At 42.9% G+C, this 14,967-nt stretch overlaps 1 protein-coding gene across 3 annotated transcripts in view; it reads left to right on the forward strand.

Annotated features, from left to right (window-relative positions):
• The window catches only part of rai14 (retinoic acid induced 14), a 79,660-nt gene that overhangs the window by 48,459 nt on the left and 16,234 nt on the right, over positions 1 to 14,967 (forward strand). For all 3 annotated transcript variants that reach the window (XM_056290712.1, XM_056290710.1, XM_056290711.1), the window contains exons 7-9: positions 1 to 38; positions 13,294 to 13,400; positions 13,583 to 13,767. The exon at positions 1 to 38 is cut by the window's left edge and continues 33 nt beyond it. In XM_056290712.1, the coding sequence (XP_056146687.1) occupies positions 1 to 38; positions 13,294 to 13,400; positions 13,583 to 13,767 (330 nt within the window). The remainder of the gene's footprint in view (positions 39 to 13,293; positions 13,401 to 13,582; positions 13,768 to 14,967) is intronic.

The following is a 14,967-nucleotide window of genomic DNA, read 5'->3' on the forward strand; positions in this document are numbered from 1 at the left end:
TGTGTGAGCAAAAGAGCCCCATCAACCTGAGAGATGCCGTATGTACTTTTACATTTGGGGATGCTGTCACTTTTTCTCTAGACATGTTTGACTCTCAGAAAAATCTAAACAAGGGGAGTCCGGGTGGTGTGGTAGTCTATTCCATTGCCTACCAGCACTGGGATCGCTGGTTCAAATCCCTGTGTTACTTCTGGCTTGGTCAGGCGTCCCTACAGACGCAATTGGCTATGTCTGCGGGTAGGAAGCTATGTGTCCTGGTTGCTGCACTAGCGCCTCCTCTGGTCGGTCAGGGCACCTGTTCGGGGGGGGGACTGGGGGGGAATAGCGTGATCTTCCCACGCACTACGTCCTCCTGGCGAAACTCTTCCCTGTCAGGTGAAAAGAAGCGGCTGGCGACTCCACGTGTATCAGAGGAGGCATGTGGTAGTCTGCAGCCCTCCCCGGATCGGCACAGCGGATGGAGCAGCGACTGGGACGGCTCGGAATAGAGGGATAATTGGCCAAATTCAATTGGGGAGAGAAAAGGGAAAACGTAAAAAAGAAAAGAAAAATTAAGCAAAAATCAAAAAATGTCTTCACCCTAAATCCAGTTTAACGGTACACGGGATACTAATTAATGATCCAGTGTTTCATCTGTGAAAACACATATGTAGAAACCTACTCTAACCTAGATTGCACATTAGGTGCTTGTATTTTAAATGCTATGTGCTTTCCCTCTTTTCAAATGGGCAATGTGGGGACAAGGAGAGGATAGACAAATAGCAACCCACAGCTAAAGTTCATTGTATTCCAAGGTGGCAGCACGTCTCTACCTGTCCATGTGTCTATGTGACTGTTCTAGTGCTGACTGAGTGATATCTGTTGTTTCTGAAAAATACCGGTCAGTTTTGCGAGTTGTTTGGATAATATCGCCACTTTACACCCGTTTTGGTTTAAACTACTGTCTGGAACTGTAAATCTGATGGTATTCAGTCTGGCTGAGTCTGGCTACTTCTGTATGCAGAAGATGTGCTGGGACTAGTTGGGACTCCCAAAATCTCCCAAATTATACAATCCTGGTTTAAAGAGCTACCAAACATTGTGTTTTTTGAACTGCAAACTGAATGATATGACTATAGTGATGAAACACATCAACGCAGGTCTTAATATTGAGATTTCTTACCAAATTTGTAAAAATCAGCATTTCATGGGTTGACAATGGCTCAACACGCCATTTAATTTACTGTTTTAAATTAGCCCTGAACTTGCAAGTCCACTTAGAGTCAACCGGTTGGGACTTAGCTACGTAACGAAATGTAAAAAAACAAAAAACAATGTTAATGCCGTCTAATCAGAGGTGGGCGGCCCACTTCCCCCATCCCCGCCATTGACTGTGAATCTGTGAAACCACGCTCACTTTCAAATATATGCTGATCGAGACTCATCATTAACAGGAGTTTACACGCTAACCTTGCGCCTTCATTACACATTACATTTTCTGCCAACTTTTGAATTACTCTCAATCTACAGATAGTTATGGTCATATCATTTTACCATTTTCAATTTTGGTGCAATGGTTTGGACTAGTGCTTTCGACGACTATAGAAGCAAAACGGTTGCTCGGGCTGGGCTCGCGCTGCTGCGGGGGGGGGGGGGGGGGCAGTCGCCCTGTTGCCCGCCTCTCTCCTCTGCTGGAAAGCCACGCTCCTTCTGTCTGCAGCGCATCCACATCGGGATGTCTCCGCCGGGCGCTATACTGGTATGCAGGTCTGTGGAGACTACTGGATACAGTGGTGTGCAGCGGTGAGCCAGCGACTTGCGCCAGGCCCTTCTCACGGATCTTCCCAGCTACTCCTACCCATGCTCCTGCCTCACACATCCATGCCCGCCCCTCCTCTCAACCCCTTGCCCAAATTTTTTGCGTTTTTCAGAATTATGCAGTGAGTGGAGTTAGGCTCAGAGCTGGGGATTACACTTTAGATAAAGGAACCTGTCCATCACACTGTGTACTTGGATCATATGTGAAGTGTGGCTTACATTCCCGCCGATTCTGGAGGACCATCTGTTTGGACAATGGAGCCTGTTCATCTCTCGGAGTTGGAATGCCGACATGCAGCTTGATTTTGATGGGCACACATCTCTTGTGAAAAATCAAAGTGTTTCTTTCTTGGCTCTGATACTGGTGCTTGAAATTGTATTCCTATTGTTTTAGACTTTGGCTGGTCCTGATTTTGATTCTTTCATCCACAGCATTGCTTCCCTGGTCTTAATTTCCTGTTTACATGAGACGTCGTGCAACCTCATCATCTGACTCAGGAGAACGAAAAATTCGGATCGGAATAAAACTGCTCTGACCTGAATTTCATCCATATTAGTTCTCCCTACTACATGCCGATCAGCATGTTTCCTTCAGCACCTCTTTTGCGTTTATTGACTGTACTGTATCCACATGAGGTGCATGAAAGGTGTGGAGACCATCATGAGCCTCATCTTTTATTCTATCAAAAAGGCACCAACTGGGCTTTTAAATCTTTTAGGAGCTCCTCCAACTGGAGCACACAAATTACTGAGGGTCTCATGACTCGTCCCTATTTTATTAACCTATTTAGTCCTTATGACTGGTTGTTTTCAGTCCACTCTTATCCTCCAAGTAGACCATAATCAATCAGTGCCAACACAAAACTAGGTGGAAAGAAAATGTTTTATTGCTCTCTTGCTTCTACTACCAGGAAACGTTCAACCTAACCTTGGCCCAGGTTTTAATGGTTTGAATACCTCTTGGATTTCAAAGCTACACCTGGGCTTGGTATTTGTCATCTAAATGTCAGAATTCTAGTGAAAATCTGGGCATGATCATCTGATACTGCTATTCTTGTTTTGTCTGAAACTTGGCTAAACAAATCTATCACAGAAAAAGACGTTGCAGTTAAGGGTTACAATGTTTTCCATTGTGACTGTCCCAGAAATGGTGGTGGTGTTGTCATTTATATAAAAAAACAAATTTCATGATACAATGCTATCATCACTATCTCTCAGCAGACAATTTGAATTTCTTGTCTTGAAATTGGAACGTATTGAGGGCCATTTTATCACTGTTGTAGGTTGTTATAGACCCCCTCAGCGAGCAGCGAGGCTTTATTGCCGTTGAGTAATCAACTAGCAACCTTGGATTTTAATGAGATTCTCCTTGCTGTAGATTTTAACTGGGACTGGTTGTCCTCTGTCTCTGACAGTTTTAAGTCTACTTGTGACTCATTTAATCTTACACAACTTATTAATAGCTCGACTCCTCTGAATCTTAAATGTCCAGAGAAATCCTCTCTTCTTGATTTATTTTTAACAAATGTTCCTCATAAATATTCGGATATTGGTATTTTTGCAAACAATGCTAGCCACCATTGTGCTATAGCTACAGTCAGACAAGCTATTCTCCCAAAATCAAGACCACAAATTGCCCTTAAATGAGATTTTAAGGATTTTTGTGAGCAAGCTTTTCTTCATCATTTGTGGGAGTTTTACTGGAACAAGACCTCTCATTAATGATGCTGTCTTTGAAATGCTTTCATGATGCGTTCACTAATATTATGAATAAACATGCTCCCTTCTGCAAATGTATAGTGAAGGGCCGAAACAATCCTTGATTTTCACCTCAGCTGTCCAGTCTTCTAAAAGAAAAAAGGTTGCCTGGGCTAAGGCAAGAAAATCCAAATCCCAGGCTGACTGCCTGATTTTCAGACGGCTCCAAAATCGCTTTACCTCGCTTGTCACAAAGGCTAAATCTGAGTTCTAACTTGCTAAAACTACTAGTAACTTAAGTGATCTTAAGACATTTTGGAAAGTAATGAAAATCTTAATTTGGTAGTGTAATCAATGAGTGTTTTACAATACAAGTTGGCCACTTGCATTGTAAAAGACTCATGTACTGTAAGTGATAAATCAGCCATTCTTAACTGCTTTAGTCAACATTTTGTTTCTTTAGGTTCTATGTGAGTCTTTACATCCAGATGGAAAACAAACTAATGGGAAGAGGCTTTTCTCTTCACCACCCACAATTATTTCTACCGTTCAACCATTCAGTTGTACTCCTATTGATGTGATTGAGGTCCATAGAGCCTTAAAGAGCAGGGTAACCAAATTGACAGATTTGCTTCAAAATACTTTATAAATGTGGGAGATGTATTGCTGTTGACATGTTAAAATGTGTTGAACCATGTGTAGAACTGATTTGCGGAGTTAGACCGTTTTGGGGTAGTTTTCCCGTTTTCCTTTCTTGATTTTTTTGGCCGACTTCCTTGGTGACGTCGCCATCTTCCTTTCGATGCCACGCCCCCAGAGTCTGAAACCAGTGGACGCTGCAGATTTTTACACGTTTTTGAAGCTTTATTTTATATACTTTGCAACATTTTTAAAGTGGCGGGTAACTGAGCTCAAATCTGTGTTTTGGGATACACATACCCCAGGAAAACATATCAGTAACCACCCAGCCAATTCTGTATGATTAAAGAGCAGGGTAACCAAATTGACAGATTTGCTTCAAAATACTTGATAAATGTGGGAGATGTATTGCAGTTGACATGTTAAAATGTGTTGAACCATGTATAGAACTGATTTGCGGAGTTAGACCTTTTTTGGGTATTTTTCCCGTTTTCCTTTCTTGATTTTTTGGCCGGCTTCCTTGGTGATGTTGCCGGCTTCCTTTTGGTGCCACGCCCCCAGAGTCTGAAACCAGTGGACGCTGCAGATTTTTACACGTTTTTGAAGCTTTGTTTTATATACTTTGCAACATTTTTAATCATACAGAATTGGCTCGGTGGTTACTGATATGTTTTCCTGGGGTATGGGTATCCCAAAACACAGATTTGAGCTCAGTTACCCGCCACTTTAAAGCAACTGGATCCTAACAAATCTGCTGGTCCTGGCAAGCTTGATGCTTACTTTCACAAGTTAGCTGTAGACTTTACAGCAGAACCTCTAGCTCTTTTTTATTTTTATTTTACCCTTTCCAACAGTAAGATTCCCAACATATGGAAATCACCTATGTTCTCCCTTTGCTGAAAGGGGGGGATCCCTCAGTTGTTAATAACTATAGGCCGATCTAAATTATGTGTTCTAGCTAAAGTTCTTGAGAAGTTCATCAGTGAAGAACTTAAAGAATTGTTTGACACAAATGGTATTCCATTACAACATCAGTCAGGCTTTGGAAAACAACACAGCACAATAACCACTGCTATTAAGGTGGTGAATGACTATTGAGGCAGTGGACTGCAAAATATTTTGTGCAGCGCTTTTTATTGATTTGTCCAAGCCTTTCGACGCAGTTGACTATGTGACCTTGGTGGATAGACTATACAACATTGGCTTATCTGGGCATGCTGTCTGTAGGTTGGTTTTCAAAATACTTGTCAGCTAGAACACAATGTGCCCAGTTTGCTGGGTCTTCCTCTTCCTTCCCCCCTGTATCAAAGGGTATACCCTTTCCCTTTGATAGGGCATATTAGGGCATAATAGGACCGCTGTTGTTCTCTCTCTCTCTCTCTCTCTCTCTCTCTCTCTCTCTCTCTCTCTCTGTATATATATATATATATATATATATATATATATATATATATATATATATATATATATATATATATATACACTACCGTTCAAAAGTTTGGGATCACCCAAACAATTTTGTGTTTTCCATGAAAAGTCACACTTATTCACCACCATATGTTGTGAAATGAATAGAAAATAGAGTCAAGACATTGACAAGGTTAGAAATAATGATTTGTATTTGAAATAAGATTTTTTTTACATCAAACTTTGCTTTCGTCAAAGAATCCTCCATTTGCAGCGATTACAGCATTGCAGACCTTTGGCATTCTAGCTGTTAATTTGTTGAGGTAATCTGGAGAAATTGCACCCCACGCTTCCAGAAGCAGCTCCCACAAGTTGGATTGGTTGGATGGGCACTTCTTTGAGCAGATTGAGTTTCTGGAGCATCACATTTGTGGGGTCAATTAAACGCTCGAAATGGCCAGAAAAAGAGAACTTTCATCTGAAACTCGACAGTCTATTCTTGTTCTTAGAAATGAAGGCTATTCCATGCGAGAAATTGCTAAGAAATTGAAGATTTCCTACACCGGTGTGTACTACTCCCTTCAGAGGACAGCACAAACAGGCTCTAACCAGAGTAGAAAAAGAAGTGGGAGGCCGCGTTGCACAACTGAGCAAGAAGATAAGTACATTAGAGTCTCTAGTTTGAGAAACAGACGCCTCACAGGTCCCCAACTGGCATCTTCATTAAATAGTACCTGTTAGAGCCTGTTTGTGCTGTCCTCTGAAGGGAGTAGTACACACCGGTGTAGGAAATCTTCAATTTCTTAGCAATTTCTCGCATGGAATAGCCTTCATTTCTAAGAACAAGAATAGACTGTCGAGTTTCAGATGAAAGTTCTCTTTTTCTGGCCATTTTGAGCGTTTAATTGACCCCACAAATGTGATGCTCCAGAAACTCAATCTGCTCAAAGAAGTGCCCATCCAACCAATCCAACTTGTGGGAGCTGCTTCTGGAAGCGTGGGGTGCAATTTCTCCAGATTACCTCAACAAATTAACAGCTAGAATGCCAAAGGTCTGCAATGCTGTAATTGCTGCAAATGGAGGATTCTTTGACGAAAGCAAAGTTTGATGTAAAAAAAATCTTATTTCAAATACAAATCATTATTTCTAACCTTGTCAATGTCTTGACTCTATTTTCTATTCATTTCACAACATATGGTGGTGAATAAGTGTGACTTTTCATGGAAAACACGAAATTGTTTGGGTGATCCCAAACTTTTGAACGGTAGTGTATATATAATAAGTAAGCTTTGTGATAATTTATCAAATGCTGCATTCCATTTTTATGCAGATGATACACTTCTCTATTGTTCATCCCCTTCAGTAGTACAAATCCTTGAATTCCTGCAGTCGGCCTTTGTGATCTTGTTCAGTCCAATTTAACTCAATTTAAGTTGCTGTTAAATATAGACAAATCCAAATTCACGCTATTTTCAAATGGCAAAGAGTTAACATCTAATCTTCCCAAGATCCTAACTGCTCAAGGGGTTGAGATTGAAATGGTCACAACATATAAGTATTTAGGTATTGTTATTGATCAGAACTTGTCATTCAAATCAGAAATTTGAAAACCTTGTTTCCAAGCTGAAACTTAAATTACGTTTCTTTTTAGGAATAAATCCTGTTTCTCTCTCGTTGCAAGGAAGCACTTGATTTTGGCAACTTTTTTACCATACCAACTTTTTTGGCCATCTCGGGATGTCAGCAGACTTTCGCATTGGTTGTTTCTCTCCTTGGGCTGGTTCCTTCTTATCCGTGTACGTACTTGTGTAAAAATCAATATCAATATGGCCCACACTCTCAAGATATTTTACAGATGTTGGTCCTCAGAGTTAGAACAGAATTGGGCAAAATACGCTGCCCCTTCCTCCTGGAATAATGTACAGAAGGACATGAAATTGTCAGAACTGATTACTATGGGGAATTTAAGTCAATTTCAAAGGGTCGAGAAAATAGTGCTCTTGGTCAGAGTGATTGCTGCTAAATTTTTCACTGAATTGTCTATGCCTTATAACTGGATTTTTGTCTTTGACCTTGTATTGCATATTGGGTATTGCACTCAGTCGTTTTTAGTGTGTTACACTTGTATATGTCTGTTTGTATTGTTTGTGTTTATTTTAACAATATTTATGCTGCTCTCTTGACCAGGTCACTCTTGAAAAAGAGATTTTAATCTCACTGAGTCTTTCGCAAGTATTCAAAATAATACGTTGTTCAATCTTGAATCAAACAATAAGAGGTCTTTTACTTGACCATCTGCATTTGTGAATATAAAATTTACCATATCGCAGTCACCTCACAGTAGGAAGGTCCTGGGTTCGAACCATGGGGTTGTCCAACCTTGGGGGTCATCCCGGGTCGTCTTCTCCGTGTCCGCGTGGGTTTCCTCCGGGCGCTCCGGTTTCCTTCCACAGTCCAAAGACATGTAGGTCAGGTGAATTGGCCATACTAAATTGTCCCTAGGTGTGTATGTGTCGGCCCTGTGATGGACTGGCGGCCTGTTCAGGGTGTCGCCCCGCCTGCCGCCCAATGACTGCTAGGATAGGCTCCAGAATCCCGCGACCCCAATTGGGATAAGCAGCCTGGATAATGCATGGATGGATATATATATATATATATATATATATATATATATATATATATATATATATATATATATATATATATATATATATATATAGTATTTTTATCAACAGCTGTTAAGATGATAGGTGTACAACGAATAAGGAAGGAATTTCAAAAGTTAAGGATGGGCAAGTTTTTTCGTTTCTGTCTGTCTGTCTGTCCGTCCGTCCATCTGTGTGTATATGTTTCGTTCATATCTTTATCTGTGTTTATATTTGTCTGTGTGTTACCCTGTGTGTGCGGTAGAGGCTTGCTGTACTGTGGGAACGCTGTTCTTCAGCCGCAGACATGTGGTCTCCATTGGAGTGACGTTTCATGCCTGTGGTTTCCTCACAAGTGATGTATTTTAGAAAGAGAGTGAGAGAGGGAGACAGCAAGGAAGAAAGAAAGAGCGAGGGAATAAGAGAAAGAGATTCTCTTGTATCCCATTCTCCTTGTATTTGTTGTCATGCCACAGCTGGGTAGTCTAAGGCATACATACAAATATACACACACATCTCAATGGGTCTGTCAGCCTACATATAAACTATTATGGTATTTCTGATGAACATGTATTGCTTCGTGATGCTTGTGTTTAGGCTTTGGAGGGGTTGCATGTGCTGTGGCTGTCTGAACCAGCAACAAGCAACCAATTAGCCCCTGGCTACATGAGCTTTTTAAAACTCCAAAGTGCTAAAATATCTCAATAAATGTTGAAATCGAGAGTGCATGACATTTTTGTTTATTAGAATAAGTTTGAATGTGAATTATTGTCGAGTGTTTATTTCTGTTGCATTAAAAGCCAATGGACAGTGAAGTCCATCGACGTAAAATGCGCACCTCAAGATCTTGCGGGAAACCGCCGTTAACATGAGACGACATGACAACATTTGAATGAAAGGTTTAATTTGCTTCCTACCTCAAAAGTAATTTTTCATTTCGTGTCACTTAATATCTAAAGATTTTACGAAAGAGTATTCAAATCATATGTATTACTTCATTATCGTTGCATGGCTACACTGTAAAAAGTAATCTGCTGGTTTAACTTAAAAAAGGGTAAGGCAACCTATTATAAGCCCTTAAAAAATGTGAGGCAGCCTATTACAAGCCCTTTTTGAGTAATCTCAGCTAGAGCGAAAGGGCTGGTAATAGGTTGCATTACTTTTTTAAGTTAAACCAGCAGACTATTTTTTACAGTGTAGCAGTACAGCCGCTTGCTGTGCTACAGAAATAATGCATCTGTGCTGCTGCTTTTATGCTGATGTGTTTATAACATGTAATATGTACTCCATACCGGTAATGCTTTCTCCGCCGGTTGTCTTCATCCCAAAGTGTGTGAGTTTTGTATGTGTTAACACATGTGTACGCTTTATAGCTGTGTAGTTGGGTACACAATTGGGCAGTTCCCGCTGGCTGTAGTGGTGGTTAGCTGACATGAAGACTGTGAACCACAAAGACATCTGGAACACATTGCGGTGTTTCTGACTGTGTTGTGCAGAAAAAAAGGGGGGGGTGAAGAAATATCATGCCAGCTTGTTAACCCAAGGCATTCATCATGCCTAGCACATATATCAATGGATCTTGCATAATTAAGCAAAAAAGGTAGAGAAAATAGAATAGCAACATCTACTAAGTTGAATAAGAGAAAATGTTTGCATGAAGTCAGGTTATGTTCAGTTTAAATGATCAGTAGTGCTATGGAGTAATCTCTATTATTTACTATTTAATGACAAAATAGTGAAGAATTCCAGACATACCGTAAGCATAGGTCTACATTACATCCACAGATTTGTCAGGCAGTTCATTTAATAGTCCCCTGTGGGAGGATTAATCCACGTAAGTAAAGCCAGATCCATGAGATCTGAAGGCATTTTATGTGATGTTCACAAGCATTTTACCAGGACCTTACGAAATCCCTCTGTATTAAAAAAAGGCCTTAATGTACGAACTACAAGTAGTCAATTTTATATTGACATGCATTTGGACTTTAGATAATGCATTAGCATGGCAGATGTCAGCTCTTTAAACATTCTGACAAGTGTTCAGCTTAGTGTAGAGAAGAACACGACGACTGTTATACAGTTTAATAATCCACAGTGTGGAACAGAATAGAAAACTAATACAAAACGCATAGCAGTCTATTCTGTTGCCTACCAACATGGGGATCGGCGGTTTGAATCACTGTGTTACCTCCGGCTTGGTCGGGCGTCCCTACAGACACAATTGGCCATGTCTGTGGATGGGAAGCCGGATGTCGGTATGTGTCCTGGTCACTGCACTAGCGCCTCCTCTGGTCGGTTGGAGTGCCTGTTCGGGGGGGAGGGGGAACTGGGGGGAATAGCGTGATCCTCCCACACGCTACGTCCCCCTGGCGAAACTCCTCACTGTCAGGTGAAAAGAAGCAGCTGGCAACTCCACATGTATCAGAGGAGGCATGTGGTAGTCTGCAGCCCTCCCCTGGATCGGCAGAGGGGGTGGAGCAGCGACCGGGACGGCTCAGAGAGCGGGGTAATTGGCCAGGTACTATTGGGGAGAAAAGGGGGGGGGGATCCCAATAAATCCTACAGGTGCCTTGTAAAGAATCATCAAAGCTGCTGCTATACATTAAGGCCGATAGTACTGAGAACTGCTGAGTAAACACCGTGTGTACATGTACAATGAGGGAATGACTGGTTTTATGTGGAGATATAAACCAATTTAATTTTGTTGTTTATTAGTCAGAGGCTGTTTGAAAACAACACTTTAATTTTTTTCTCTCATAGTGTCTTTTTTGTGCACAAGTTTGTGTTGGCCCTCCCTTGTCCATGAGCCAAAACATTATGACCACTCATAGTTGAACCAAATAACATTGGTGATCTCCAAACAAGGTCACATGTCAATGTCTGGGTACATTAGATGGCAAGCGAACAGCCAGTTCTCATAGTCAGCATGTTGGATGCAGGAGAAATGGGCAGGAGTAAAGACCCGAGCAACTTTGACAAGCGCCGGACGACTGGGTCAGAGCATCTCTGAAACGGCAAGGCTTGTGGCGTGCTTCTGGTCAGCAGTGCTGAGTACCTACCGACAGTGGTCTGAGGAGGGAAAACCACAAACCGGAAACAGGGTGTTGGAAACCCAAGGCTCATCACTACTGAGGACAATCAAGGCTATCCCATCTGGTCCAAACTGACAGAGGGTCTACTGTGGCAGAAGTCACAGAAAATTTTAGCCTGGTTACGAGAGAAATGTGTCACAACACACAGTGCATCACACCCAGCTGTGTATGGTGCTCCATAGTCGCAGACCAGTCAGAATACCCATGATGACCCCTGTCCACCGTTGAAGTGCCTACAATGGACATGCGAGCTTCAGAACTGGGCCTTGGAGCAGTGGAAGAAGGTTGCCTGGTCCAGTAATTCCCGTTTTCTTTTAGATCACATGGGTGGCCATGTATGTGTGCACCATTTACCTGGGGAAGTGATGGCACCAGGATGCACTGTGGGAAGACAACAAGTTGCCAGAGGGATTGTCTGGGCAGTGTTCTGCTGGGAAACCCCGGCCATTCATCTGGACGTCAATTTGACATGTACCATCTACCTAAATGTCGTTGCAGACCAGGTACACCCCTTCATGGCAATGGTATTCCCTGATGGCAGTGGCCTCTTCCAGCAGGATAATGCTTCCTGCCACACTGCACACATTGTTCTGGAATGGTTTGAGGAACATGATGAAGTCTTCAAGGTGTTGCCCTGGCCTCCAAATTCTCCAGATCTCAATCCAATTTAGCATCTGTGGGATGTGCTGTACCGACAAGTCCGATCCACGGCGTTTCCACCTCGCAACTTACAGGACATGAAAGCTCTGCTGCCAATGTTTTGATGCCAGGTACCACAGGACACCCTCAGGGGTCTTGTAGAGTCCATTCCTTGGTGGGTCGGCATTGTTTTCATTGCACACGAAGGGCCAACAACATATTAGGCAGGTGGTCGTAATGTTTTGGCTCATCAGTGTCTGTTTCTTTCCACATTCATACACATGGATTGCCACATACATCCACAAACACATCTGCAGATGAAAACATGCAAATTTATGCAAACACACGCATGCACACATGTTGCACATCAATAGGTTCGCAATTTTGTGCTCTGATGTGCACGGTCATACACATGTGCAGTGTCAAACCAGCCTGCGAGTTGAGAATAACTGTAGTTGTGTAACTGTTTGTACAGCTTCTTTGCAAAAAGACGTTTGCAAATTGATAAAATACCGAGGCCAATGATTTTTTTGTCTTTTAGACTGCAGAGGAAAACTGCTTAAAGGATATACAGACTAAGCAGAGCAGTCAGATCTGCTAAAGTCTTTAGCGGAGCTCTAAGTAACCCACAACATAGTTGTGTGCTGTGTGGTGGCAGCAGCCATGTAATATAAGACAGAGATTTAGACGTGAGCCATGTTTTACTGCGCTTTGACATTCCATTGCATTTTTTTTACATGATTTCTATTTCGACTTTTCATTCTGTAAAAGATTTGCCCTCGAGGTCAACTTTCCAAAGAGACCATCTTTTAATGTTCTTTCCAGTTCCCTTTTTTTTTTTTGCTAATTTAGCTTCAGTTGGCAACTTAATGCACATCCATAGCTGAATTTTTGTTCCCTGTTCATTAGCATTCATTTCCATTTCAGTCAGATTACTGTCATTTCTGGTCACATCTTGCTCAAGCAGAATATACATCCCCGTGCGTGCGGCACCGTAAATTGGCACAGATTAAATCCTCCTTTCTGACTGCCCAGTGATACATTTTATGGAAATTCATCTCTGGTCTTACACCCGTCTGCGAGTTCTCTCACCACACAGACAGAAACCATAGCCCGCGTCTGACTGAATGTCATGATGTCGCTCTATAAACCAGATGGAGTTGCTCTCTGTGTGTCTTTGTGTATGTTTTGCCTTTTTTTCCTGTTTGGGTACTGACAGACCTATCTGTTGTAACACTTTGAATAAATAAAAGTTCTCGCCGTGGTCGTTATTTTTGCATTTAGTCTGTGGCCCTGGCCGTTGAGAGGATCCAAAGATATTTTAAATTTCTAATTATTATTATTATTATATTTTGCTGCCTTTGTGTGTTCTTAGGAGGGGTTCAGTCCTTTGCTGTTGGCAGCCAGCCACGCTCATGTTGAAGTATGTAGCACTTTAATTGACTTGGGCGCTGACGTCAATGCATCTGATAACAACGGCAGGTATGACAAACATACATAAATGCACACACACACTCACTAATGAAACACGAATTTCATTTGTGAAGGAGATGACAGTGCAGTGAGGATGATGACACAACATACACATTACTCTCGTGATATTAACAGCTAAACTGTAAGCTTGCATGTGTCCGCTGCCTTGGCGTATGTGTGTCTTGCAACAGGACAGTGTTGATGCTGGCCAGTGAGTCCTGCAGTGGGTCCATCATTGATGTCCTGGTTCGCAGAGGTGCAGACCTGTGGGCTGTAGATTCACAAGGCCATGATGCTGTGCGCTACGCCAAGCTGTCAGGCAACACTGAAGGCAAAGCCATCCTCACTGCTGCGCTGCAAAAACAGCAAGATGCAGGTACGATTTTAAGCTGACATGCTGACAATCAGTTCAGAACCTCAGAGGAGGCGTTCGGGTGGCGTAGCGGTCTATTCCGTTGCCTAAAAACACGGGGATCGCCAGTTTGAATCCCCGTGTTACCTCCGGCTTGGTCGGGCATCCCTACAGATGCAATTGGCCGTGCCTGCGGGTGGGAAGCCGGATGTGGGTATGTGTCCTGGCCGCTGCACTAGCGCCTCCCCTGGTCGGCCGGGGCGCCTGTTCAGGGGGGAGGGGGAACTGGGGGAATAGCGTGATCCTTCAATGTGCTATGTCCCCCTGGTGAAACTCCTCACTTTCAGGTGAAAAGAGGCGGCCGGCAACTCCACATGTATCGGAGGAGGCATGTGGTAGTCTGCAGCCCTCCCCGGATTGGCAGAGGGGGGTGGAGCAGCGACCGGGACAACTCGGAGGAGTGGGGTAATTGGCCAAATACAATGGAAGAAAAAGGGGGGGGGGGCGGACACAGTGGGACAGGGGACTTCTTAAGTCATGATGTCCCAAACTTTGTGAAGCAGTCAAACACCACAAAGTTAAAAAAATGATACTCACTGCTGCTCTGCATAGGCAGCAACACACAAACGAGACCGTATGTGAGACCTGACATACTATACAGTATGCAAACAGTTTTAGATGTTTTAGCGTTTTTAGCGTCTTTTCCTTCGTGCTCTGCCTTTTCTCTCACACTGTCTTACAGTCAGATTCTGTCATGCCGTACGATTCTGAAACCGAGTTAAGGTTCTGGACTATCTCATATTTCCTAATCCACTTAAAGGCATTAAAGACTCAGACCTACTTTCCGCATTGTGCGTACGCAGACAGCTTGGGGCTTGTACCAGTCGTGCGCGTGTGGTTCCACATTCATGCTACACCTGGGGGTCTGCGTCGGTCTGGCGTTCCACGCATAAGCATTTCTCGAGCCACACCCCATTCCAGGCGGCTGCGGTAATGCATTATGACATTGTTTGCCAACCGCCGTAAAAATCAAGAAGAAGAAGAAATATCTGTCCATACCCTGGTTCTTCATCATAATTACGCCAGCATTGGCGTCTGGGTAGCATAGCGGTCTATTGTGTTGCCTTCCAACACAGGGATCGCTGGTTCAAATCCCCGTGTTACCTGCGGCCTGGTCAGGCGTCTCTACGTGTCTGTGGGTGGGGAGCCGGATGTGGGTTCGTG

The sequence above is a fragment of the Lampris incognitus genome, chromosome 12, assembly GCF_029633865.1.
Source record: "Lampris incognitus isolate fLamInc1 chromosome 12, fLamInc1.hap2, whole genome shotgun sequence".
Taxonomy (NCBI): Eukaryota; Metazoa; Chordata; class Actinopteri; order Lampriformes; family Lampridae; genus Lampris; species Lampris incognitus.